This window comes from Brienomyrus brachyistius, unplaced genomic scaffold, assembly GCF_023856365.1.
Source record: "Brienomyrus brachyistius isolate T26 unplaced genomic scaffold, BBRACH_0.4 scaffold36, whole genome shotgun sequence".
Taxonomy (NCBI): Eukaryota; Metazoa; Chordata; class Actinopteri; order Osteoglossiformes; family Mormyridae; genus Brienomyrus; species Brienomyrus brachyistius.
In genome coordinates this window covers 2598701-2610619 of record NW_026042311.1, presented here as the reverse complement: position 1 = coordinate 2610619, position 11919 = coordinate 2598701, and the positions used below count along the sequence as shown (strand labels likewise).

General features: G+C 43.6%; 1 protein-coding gene across 1 annotated transcript in view; it reads left to right on the top strand.

Moving 5' to 3' along the window:
• Positions 1-1493: 1493 nt before the first annotated feature.
• The window catches only part of LOC125721991 (E3 ubiquitin/ISG15 ligase TRIM25-like), a 162884-nt gene continuing 152458 nt past the window's right edge, over positions 1494-11919 (top strand). The window contains exons 1-5 of the mRNA XM_048998237.1: positions 1494-2149; positions 5805-5900; positions 6473-6706; positions 6878-7036; positions 7583-7642. Coding sequence (XP_048854194.1) covers positions 1526-2149; positions 5805-5900; positions 6473-6706; positions 6878-7036; positions 7583-7612 — 1143 coding nt within the window. The 5' untranslated portion in view covers positions 1494-1525 and the 3' untranslated portion in view covers positions 7613-7642. The remainder of the gene's footprint in view (positions 2150-5804; positions 5901-6472; positions 6707-6877; positions 7037-7582; positions 7643-11919) is intronic.

Sequence of the window (11919 nt, the reverse complement as noted above, 5' to 3'; positions counted from 1 at the left end):
CTGTCTGCTTTGAAGGAGCAGAGATCCCACCTCCTTACTGTAGGTACAGGGCACAGAAACGGGTAAATCCTGTAAGGTAACATTCTTACAGTCAGCATAGATTCCAGCACAGTTCTGGAATATGAAGTTCATAGTCAGTCATCATTTTGTAGCATTAAAATGTAACTTTTAAATAAATCCTAACAGTATGTGTGATTGTGGGGGGGTGTGGGGTCTCGGGGTGTAACCTCTGTCTCTTGGCTTGTTTCCTGTCCCTCCTGCTGTATGTGTGAAGTCTGCATGTTCTTCCAATGTGGGCTTTCTCCTCCTACTTTGGAGAACATGAAACTGCGATCAGCCGATTGGAATCTCTAAGCTGCCCTTAGTGTGAGTCTGTATGTGTGAGTTTGTGCTCTGCTATAAACTAGTATCCTGTCCATTGTGTCCCCTGCCCTGTGCCACCTGGGACAGGCTCCAGGCTCCCCACCCCCCTGTACAGGATAAGCAGTAATGCAGGACGGCTCCACACTGTTCCAAAGAAATGGCGCTCCAGCTCCCTTCAGGACTTCAGACCAGCTGCTCTCACTTCACACCTCCAGGCTTGTGGGTGTGGTTCCCACTCCTGGTTCTGCATGTACAGCTTTCATATTCTCCCCGTGTTCCTGTGGGTTTCCTCAGGTTTCTTCATGCTGTCCAAGATCATGCAGTTTGGTGAATTAGTGTCTCTTGATTGTCCTCAGCATGTGAGTGAGTGTTTGCCCTGTGATGGACTGGCATCCCATCCAGGGTGTCTCTGCCTTGTGCCCTGTGCTTCCTGTGATGTGTGTGTCCCATAATCCTGTACTGCAGTTATTGGAATTTGTTGGATACTTTTTTGATATATGATCTTTCTGTTCCTGGGGATGGCTGAAGCTGGTCCATTAACTTTTGGCTTAAATATAAGAGTAGTGTTCAATTTTCATTATTAGAGTATGGAATTATTTTGGATGATTAAAATCCTTGTCCTTCCTAACATAAATACACTCCCTGCACAAACACACAGAAAGAAAAGGAAGAGATGACATATATTTTCATGAATATTGTATATAGAATAATGTAAAAAAACAAATCTGTGCATTGACAGTACTTGTCAAAGCTTGTTCTGTCTAATCCTGACACAGTCTGTCTATAACTGCACATCCTTGCATGTTTCACCTGAAACCACATGATCCCAAACGTGATTCTAAACCGACACAGAAATTCATTCTCAGTAGATCTGCTCTCTTATACCTTTATACCTAATTTCTATCTACTGCACAAAATCAAAGAGTAGGATTATAGTTTGTTTACAGAAAAACAATGTCAGTAACTGTTATTCTCATAAAAAATAAATAAATGTTCGCTTTGGGTACAGTTTGTATAATGTACTATTTTGTCCATAAACTGCAGCTCCACTGTTTGCCCAGTCTGCTCTTCTCAGTCTGGTCTCAGTCCAAAACCACACCTGCTGCAGCCTGAGAAGCAGGAAGTTCCTCTCACTGTCACACACAGACGACTGTGAGAGAAAATGAGACTGAATCCTATCAGTGTTCGTGGTAAAAGGACAGAAGCCAGAGTTGCAGTGGATGTAAACGAGTTAAGTTGTGCAATCTGTCTAGATCTACTAAAGGATCCAGTAACTATTCCCTGTGGACACAGTTACTGTATGAGCTGCATTAAGAGCTGCTGGGATCAGGAAGATCATGTTGGAGTTTACAGCTGCCCCCAGTGCAGACAGACCTTCATACCCAGACCTGTTCTGGGCAGAAACACCATGCTGGCTGAAGTGGTGGAGAAACTGAAGAAGACTGGACTACAAGCAGCTACTCCTGCTGACCAGTATGCTGGACCTGGAGATGTGGAGTGTGACGTCTGTACTGGGAGAAAACACAAAGCTGTCAAGTCCTGCCTGGTGTGTCTGGCCTCCTACTGTGAAACTGACCTGCAGCTTCACAACAAACTCCACCATGCAAAACAGCACAAGCTCATTGATGCCATCGGCCATCTGAAGGACAAGGTCTGTTCCCACCATGACAAACCCCTGGAGGTCTACTGCCGTACCGACCAGCAGTGTATCTGTTATCTCTGTACGATGGATGAACACAGAGGCCATGATACAGTCTCAGCTGCTACAGGAAGGGCGGAGATACAGGTCAGGCTAATTTAAAAGAATTTCCCCTTTCTATCTAAAAGAATTTCCCCAAAGGGATCAGTGAAAGTATCAATTATTGTTATTATCTAAAAGTTAATTTTAAATAAATGGATTTTGTCTTAACACTTGTTCGTGTAATTGCTACGAAACACTCAGATCAAGTCTGATTCGGTAAAGCTGTCATGACCTACTTGTCCGGTCTTACTAGCGGGGTTACTAGCTTGTCGGATTTAAGGTAGTCTGGGCAAAACGTAAGTAAACGAATATGAAGTCCATTTAAACTGTGGTACCTTACATCCGACAAGCCAGTAACCCTTCATAGTACAGAATAACTCACTAGAGCCACAGTACAGTAAGGCCGTGCCCGTCGAAGATGTTTGTACGGGACGCCATGACACTCAAAATAAAATAAGTATATCAAAAAATATAAATAAAATGATAAATATTTCAATAATGTATCCTTTTATTTTAAAATAATTTCATAAAATTTCATACATTTCATAAAATTATATTTCATAATAACACTTGTCTTCTATGTATAATTTTTAAATTTTACAATTTATTGTTTCGTAATAATGTCGCGATTTTCATTAGACAATTATTATTATAAAATAATATTTTCACAATAAAGTTTAACTTTTCACATTATCCACATGCATATTTATACTGCATCAGGAGGTGTTTTGCAGGATTGGCACTGCAGCCACCGGATAAAACTCACACTGTTCCATTGGGACTGGTGTGGTGCTGAGGTGTCACCCACTGCACGGCTGCACTCAGGTTCTCATCCCTGAGGTGGTTCGTCGTGTGGTGGGTGCGGTAAGGCACTGTACTCAGTGTGTGCTCCTTACCTCCGTACCTTACCTTACCTTACCTTACCTACATCAACACAGTATAAATGTACATGTTAAAAAAGGTCTTTCGGTACTAAGATATACGTAGATTAATACTTTTCTATTTAAGGGTAAAGGGCTCAGCCTTTAATGCATTGTGTTGGTTGCCATAGGATAATATTTTGGCTTTCAATGATAACCAGTGAAGCTCAAAATTTATGAAAATATTAACAAAGAGGTTCATTGTTTTGTCTGATATGCTGAATTATGTCTGACTTGGAATAAATGAAGTAAAAGTAGCCAGGGCTGGAGTGGGACTGAATATCTAACCAGGAATTCAAGCCCCCGGACAGCCCAATATAAAACGATATAAACAATTACACTGTTATTATATGTTTCTATTCACACATTCATTTGCTTGGCTACTGAACACACATTCTTACCTACATGCTTTAATTTTACATTATTGTAAATTTTTACCTGCACATTTCACTAATATTAATAACGCGTGGAGCAGCTTTGACATAAATAATGAAGCTTCGTCTCAGTGCCTGTCCTTGTGTCTCTTCCCCGTGTGGCCAGCAGCCATCGCTGTCCATCCCCTTTGTCCTCTCATCGTCTTTGGCCCTAGTGTGTTCTTCCTTTTCCCCACATGGCTGCATTTGACTCAATGGGATGAGTGTGTGACACAGAGGCTGAGACCAGCTGGTTATGGGTTTGAGGCAGGTCAGGAACCAACCTCACCTCTTTCATTTAATTATTGCTTTTCTATTCTTCCCAGTGTTTGTTAGTTCTCTGTTCTGCTTGTGAAGCTTGTGCCTTGTTTTATTATGTTCCACATGTTTCTGTACTTTCTAAGTATTGAATTCCTTGTGTGTGTTTCTTACTTTCAGTGTTTGTGGGAGTTTTCCTAGTCTTGTGTTCATTAATATAAGTTACTGCACTTGTTGCCTGTTTTCCCTGCACTGTTGTTATTGGTTAATTGTCTCACATCTGTCTTTGTTAGTTCGCTACAGCAGCCTGAGCATTAGATTGGCTACAGAAACCTGCAATGCAGGTTGTGTGTCTGACACAGACAATCACATTTTGTGCAGCGTCAGTGTGAGACATCGGACTTTATTCTGTATTCCCCACTCCTCCATCAGGCTGCCTCGCCTGCAGCCATGTTTTCTGCAGAATGAGACTCTGGGAATTTTCCTGCTCCCAATAATAAGGTCGACAGCTCAGTCTTATCATTTATAAAATGGCATTTGACTGCTAAATAAGCTTCCATATGTATGAATGTCCACATGTCAGATGTTAGTCTTACTGCTTTGGCCTTTCTCACCTCTTCCTTTGTTTTCTCTTTTTCTATCTTAAATGTTTCTGTCACCAAACCCTTTCATGTTTGCCTGGATGGGAGAATGTAGGTTGGATCCAGGATCCCCACAACCTCCCTAAATCCTGCGTTATCCACTATGGTGAAGGGTTGTGCATATTGACCAAAGCTTCATCAATCATTTGTTTCTTGGTCTCTATACTGGGAAAATTATACAGATTATTGGGTAATACCCTCACCCAAATCTGATATTATGTATTCATACAATTATTATTATTATTCATACAATTATTATTATTAAATTAATTATTGAAAATGAATTATTATTAAATTATTATGATGATTAAAACTTACGCTGCAGTGTGTGTGTACGCCGAAATATGTGCTGTACAACAGGTTTGAAACCGGTAATGAGGATTGTGCCACATTTTCAGTTTCCAAAGCAGTCACATGGTTGAGTGCAGAATGAAGCTTCAGATGACCATGGTCGCGTGTTCAGGGTGGAACGAAGGAAACTGAAGCTGTGCTTCAGAATGTAGTGAATCGCTTTTTTATTGTCAAGCTTAACATCACTAGCTGCCCCATTCCCTCTGTTAGTCTACGTGTCATTTTCTTAGCTACTTTTTCCCTGGTGAGTTTTGACCCCTTATTGTTCCTTTATTGTGTGTCTTTCCAGTTTGGTTCAGTCTCCTTAAATCCCTTTGTCTTGGAGCTTTTAAGTGGATCCTCACCTTGTTTCCCTGCCTGCACCAGGCTGCGCCCCAACATGCACATTAAATATATGATATGTTCAAATTCTGAAGAATCTTTAATGAATCCCATTTTACACATTTTCCTTTCTGAATTTGCGTGGAACGTCAGTGATGCAGACTTTGACACAGTTTCCATATGAATGGGTCACAACAGTCCAATATTAAACCAACTTCCCAGCAGATTCAGAGGTTTCAGTATCGCAGGAGAAAAGATGCATTATTGTTGTTCACAGTGCAGTTTATACACAGTGGCCCATTATCAACTGACATGCGATCTGACATCAATCTAATAGGACGTCAGTTGAGTAGCCGGTCCTGCAGTGCAGCCCAGGACACATTCACCTTCACATTGCTATAAGAATGTGGCCATATGCGGCCCAGACCACCTCCCAATGTGGGTTGAGTGATCGGATCTCAATGTATCTTCAATGCGTCCTGGGTAATTAGCGCTGTCCACTTGTGATTGGATCACCCAGGACGCATGTTAATACCAGGTGGAAACAGGACCAAAGGGTCTATGTCCATTGAATCCTACCTACAGTCAATAAATCATTAATGAACATCCATCCATCCATCCATCCATCCATCCATCTCCTATCCGGTAATCCCGGTCAGGGTCAGGGGGAGTGCCTGGAGCCTTTCCCAGGCAGCATAGGGCCCAAGGCTGGGGTCCACCCTGGGCAGGATGATTGATGAATGTGATCTCAGCTAATGAAACAAACTTGTTTTGTCGTCTTGTTTCCTATCTGTAGAAACAAATGGGTGAAACACAGAGGGAATTTCAGCAGAGAATTCAAATGAGAGAGAAGGAGCTGCAGGAGCTGAGAGAGGCTGTGGCCTCATTCACAGTGAGTATGAACCTGAGGAGAAGATAACAGCTGGCTTGTGATCATATTGTATCTTCTTTCAGATTCAACAGATTGCAGATTTACAGACTTGTGCGGATTAATCAAATTAATGCTGCTCTGGGTTATTCTGGGTCAGTGGGATAGAGTTGCTGGATTACAGAGTTTAACCAAGTGTTGCAGCAGTAGTAGCTTATTTATTTAAAAAAATACCATAAATGCCCATTTGAGAAAAATGCAACTTTTCACAACCCAGTGTAATGCAAATAAACACTAAAAAAGTCACCTATTAAACTGAGACCTAATGGTGACAACCAACCTGCCCCATACAGCCACCAGTCTCTGCCAAATCCCTGCAGCTGACAGTGTATGAGCTTAATGAGTAATCATTTCCAATCAGTGCTGGCTGGGTTTCAGTACCTGAGGCATCCAGCATGGTGTCGCTCCAAACCTCAGCCCTGTGCTGTTTTTATACCTCCTGTCAGCTCACATCTCTATTGTACAATGAGGCTCTCTGGAGTCCCAAAAGGGGCCAATTGTAATTTACTGTCCTCTGCTCCCTGTGTCACCAACAGAGCTCAGCACAGTCAGCAGTGGAGGACAGCGAGAGGATCTTCACTGAGATGATCAGCTCCATTGAGAGAAGATGCTCTGAGGTGACAAAGCTGATCAGAGATCAGGAGAAGGCTGCAGTGAGTCAGGCTGAAGGAGACATGGACAGACTGAAGCAGGAGATCGATGAACTGAAGAGGAGACACTCTGAGCTGGAGCAGCTTTCACACACAGAGGATCACATTCATTTCCTCCAGGTAACAGAACAGCTACTTTGGCAATAAGAAAACCAGAGTATTCAAATGGATGCATGTTCTCATTTGTATTTCAACTAGTCTGTCATTTGTCAGATGTTAAAGGTTCTGTTAATTAGATTGCAATACACATTTGTGTTGATGAAGCTGTTTAATCAGACTGTGTGTCTGTAGAGGCGCCAGGCTCTTCCTGTCACTCCTGAAGCTGGATTTGGACCCAGAATCTCTGTCAGTCCCAGATCTGATTTTGGGAATTTGAGGAAGGCGGTTTCTGAACTGAAAGATCAACTGGAGAATTTTTGCAGAATGAAAATGGCAGAGATCCATCACCAGGTTAATACATTTCTAGTCTGTTCATGTTAATATAGACCAGGGCTGGTCAATCTTACCCAGAAAGGGCTGCTTTTGCTGGATTACTTATTAGAGGACTGATTGGCTGAAGGGTCTCACACCTGGGGTTGAACAGCTGACCTAAAGGTTACCCCAAAGACCTGCGTACACACTGGACTTTGCGGGTAAGATTGCCCCCCCCCTGATGTGGACCGTGCAGAGAGAGTATGCAGTACAGTCAGCCTCACATTTGTGTGACCAAGTCAGTTTGTTTACAATAAGTTTAAATCTTTGTGATAACTGGTGAAAGAGCTTCACATTCTACTGGCTGCAAAACCCAGATCACATGAAACATGTTTCTTCTACATTATAGAAACCAAAAATCTGTATTATGTGTAACTTACCATGATTTGCAGTTTGGTAAAATGCCTGTTATTGTCCCTCATAATGATAATACCCTACTGCTGTTATCTCCACAGTGAGTGAAGTCCATCTCCCACAAGTATATTCCTTTTACTCACATCCCTGTTTCTCTCTGTCTCCTTCTAGTTACCAAAGACACCGTCCTACCGGTATTAGTGCCCAGGACCAGAGCAGAATTCTTACACTGTGAGTCTGTTCACACACACGCTTCTCTCTCCCTGTATGAGCTGGAGTGTGTTTTATTGTGTTTTATTGTGTTTCATTTTCTACTGCCAGTGGAGCTTCTCTTTCTCTCTCCCGCTGCCTCCTGGTCTTTCACATTTACATGAGCTTTTTATCTCAGTGGACTTTAAATCCAATTGCTAAGTAAGGCTAGTTTATTCAGGGTGCTTTTCCACTGCACCAGGTTCGGTACTTTTGGTTCTTTCCCTTTTCCATTAATTTCCAGTCGAGTACCAATACCAGAAGTTCCAGTACCAAAAGCATCATTGCAGCTGTGGTACTTTTTCGATACTTCGGAACTTTGGTGTGGGACTTACAAACACATTCATTGTCAATTTAAAAAACAATATTAAAAAGTCTAAAAGCCCAAAACACAAATAAACAGTTAACTAAAAAGAAGTGAGATTGTAGAGGCAGCGTACAACTAAACTCCTGCTGATTTAATTTATTGAAACAAAGCAGCAACAGTAACGTTTTAAGCCCTGATTATAATGAACTGACAGTGTTAGCAGACCTCAGGTCTTCAGGAAGCTTGTTCCACAGACAGGGAGCATAGAGACTAAAAGCTGCTTCAGCCTGTTTGGTCTTCATTCTGGGACACTGAGTAAACTTTCAGGGGTCTGGATGCTTCACAAGGTTCAAGGAAGTTAGTGCCATTTAGTGCCTTGTACACAAGTAATATTTAATTATTAATCCTGTGATGCTCAGGAAGCCAGTGCAGTGATTAAGGAGCTGTGTGATATGCTCCACTTCCTTGGTGTTAGTGAGGACTCTGGTGGCAGCATCCTGGATGAGCTGCAGCTGTCTGACTGATTTATTACCAAGACCTGCAAAGACACCATTTCAATAGTCTAGCCTGCTGGAAATAAACACATGAACAAGCTTTTCCGTATCTGGTTTAGAGAGAAATCCTTCTCTCTCTCTCTTATTGGGCTGGTTTCAGCTTCCATTGGGTGGATCTTAAGCAGACCTTGGGCTGGACCTGGGAACACTGTACTGATGCCTCATTTCCACCAACATGGAGCCGGTGCTGGGCTGGTTCTCACTTGATGCCTTTTCAAAACCTGCCTGTGTTTCCACCAGTTTAAAAAATTAACATAGGTGACAGTGAAAGTAAAGGTTCATATGTATTCCGTTTTGTGGGATTTGTTCTTTTCTGTTCCAGAATAAGTTTTTATAAGCTGCCAACTGTCCTTTTAATGATCACGCTATTAAAGATGCCAATAACTGAACTTTGCAATCTGCCTCATAATCTGCGGCATGGTTTTCATTTACAATGCAAAGTTACTCCGATAATAAGCTGGCTAGTTGTTTTACTGCTGCCACCGGAAATATTAGACAAAACTATATTGGTTATTGACTGAATTATCCAGGTATGCGGATGGTTTGGACACGATGGCCCCTCCCAGTTGCACTGATGTTATGAGAACTATTTTTTTTATTTTTTGTGGTGGCCTGTAGCCTTGTGCCTTTGACTGAATCACAGCCATGATATACCGGAGTATCTTCTTATATGTTTTTTTTTTTGTGACCAAAATTTTATTAGAGATTTTTATAACAAAGAACAAAATGGAACAAAACAGAACATACTCCACCCCCACCCCACCCCCAATACACCCTGAGACAGCAGCTCAATTTAAAGAGACAGAAAACCAACAAAGGTCACCGGCACACTCAGCCACGGAGAGCACAGATAAAAATTGAGGATAAAAGAAATGACGCACTTATACCACTGAAAAATGTTAGAATTAGGAAAGTAAAAATCAAAACAAAAAAACAAGGAATATGGCCTCAGGACATGACCTGCAACCAATCCTTGACCAGCTGCACGTCATGGACCCAGCTCTGGATTGTAGAACCAGACGAGTTGTTAATCCGGGCTGCAGAGAGTTCCAGCAGAAGCAGATCAAGAAAGGTGGACTTCCAGACAGAAGGAATCAGGAGACTTCCAACGAGAGGCTAATAACAACTTGGCCGCTAAGGAGGCAGACATCAGAAGCCTCTGCTGGAAGCGAGAGAGAGAGAGAGAAGAGAAGTGCAGGAGAAGAAGGATCATGGGAGACAGGGGGATGGGAGAGGAAAGAACTGAAGAGAGAGATCTGGCCACGTAATCCCAAAGAGCAGCCACTGGAGGACAGTCCCAGAACATATGGAGAAAGGTACCAGGAACCTGGAGGGGACAAAGATGACATAAGGGGTCAGGCTCTAAGCCCATGAGATGGCATTTCCTGGGAGTGGGGTATAATCTGTGAACAAACTTAAATTGTGTTTGCTGGTGATTGGGATTTTTAGAATAATTTTTAATATTATGAAAAATAACACTCCAAGATAAGACGGGGGTGGGAGAGTGCTCCCCCTGCCAGACAGCAATTATGCGGAGAGGTTTATGAGAGGATTTGCGGAGGAGGGAATAGAGACTGGACACGGGCTTAGAAACAGGAGAAAGGGACAGAGCAAATCTGCACAGCGGGTGAAACGGAAGAGGTGAGGAAAAGGAGATATTACAGGCCCTAAGCATGGACCTCAGCTGGAGGTAGAAAAAATATGAAGAAGAGGGAAGATTAAATGTGACCTTAAGAGACTGGAACGATTTGAGACCCGAGCTATCAAAAATATCACCCAGGGTGGAGATACCTGACTGAGACCACGGCGAGGAAGAGATGGGGCGGCCTCCAATGTTCAGGACAGGATTATGGAGCAACGGAACACTGGGGTGCCATTTTGGGAAGGGGCCCAACAATTTCTCAACCCTTCTCCATGTGCGAAGGGCCTGACAGATAATCGGACCGACTGAGGCAGAGATGGATTTGAATTTAACAGGGAGGAAAGGGAGCGAGGCTAGACGATGGGGGAGAACATATTCTGCTTCGATAGGAAGCCAGGCAGGGGGATGCTGGGGAGGACTGATCCAGCTCCAAACTGGCCTTAGAGTAAAAGCAAGGTGGTAAATTTCGAAGTCCGGTAGAGAGACGCCTCCATCCAACCGGTCACGGATTAGGGTAGAGTGTCTGACGGAGGGTCTCTTGCCATCCCAAAGAAAAGTAGAAATAGTAGACTTAACTGAGGCCCAGTACCCAGGTGGAGGGGAGAGGGGAAGCATGGAACTCATAAAATTAATTCTAGGGAGCACGTTCATCTTAATAACAGCCAGCCTAGCCCGAAATGAGAGGGGAAGAGAAGACCACGAGGAGATCGAGGCTTTAATGCCCTCGAGAGTGCGGCGGAAGCCAGCAGCTGTGAGCTCTGCAACTGATGGGTAAATGTCCAACCCCAGGTATCTGAAAGACCCTGCCTGAGGAATAGAAGGAGGAAGTGAAGAGGAGCGGCAGGCAGGATTCAACGGAAGGAGAGAGGATTTTGCCCAGTTAATCCTATAGCCAGACAGGGATTCGTATGACTGAAACAGGCTAAGGACATGAGGGAGATCCACAGGAGCATTGCCGAGGTAAAGAAGCAGATCATCAGCATATAAAGAAACTGTCTGAGGGACACCTTTCACTAGGATGGGGGAAATAACATCTGAGTGACGGAGAGCGGCAGCCAGAGGCTCCAACGACAGATTAAAGAGTAGGGGGGAGAGGGGACAGCCCTGCCTGGCCCCCTGAAGAAGCCGAAAAGGAGGAGAAATGTTGGCATTAGTCAAAAGGACAGAAGTGGGGGAGGAGTAAAGGGTCTGGACTAGGTTGGTAAAATAAGAGCCAAAACCCATTCTATGCAGGACCCTCCACAAAAATGACCAATTCATCCTATCGAAAGCCTTCTCTGCGTCTAAAGAGAGAAGGGCGGCAGGGAAGGGAAAGGAAGGAGCAGTGTGAAGTACATGGAGGAGGCGACGGATGTTGTCGGCCGCGTGACGGGATTTAATAAAACCAGTTTGGTCTGGGTGAATCAATTTGGAAATCACCGCCTGCAGTCGACGGGCAAGCACCTTGGCAAGCAGTTTGATGTCTGAATTCATAAGGGACAACGGGCGATAGCTGGAGCAATCTGTAGGGTCCTTACCTTGTTTGAGCAACAAAGTCATCAAGGACTGATTAAGAGAAGGATGGAGATGGGAGGCAGAAATGGCAGAATTCAGCATGTGGAAGAGCGGAATAGAGAGCTGCTTCCAGAAGGCAGAAAGGAGTTCCGGAGGGAGGCCATCGGGCCCTGGAGACTTCCCAGGGCTCATGGAGTCCAGAGCCTCTTTAAGTTCTGACATTGAAAGGGGAGCCTCGAGCATAGAGGCTTCTGGGCCTGAG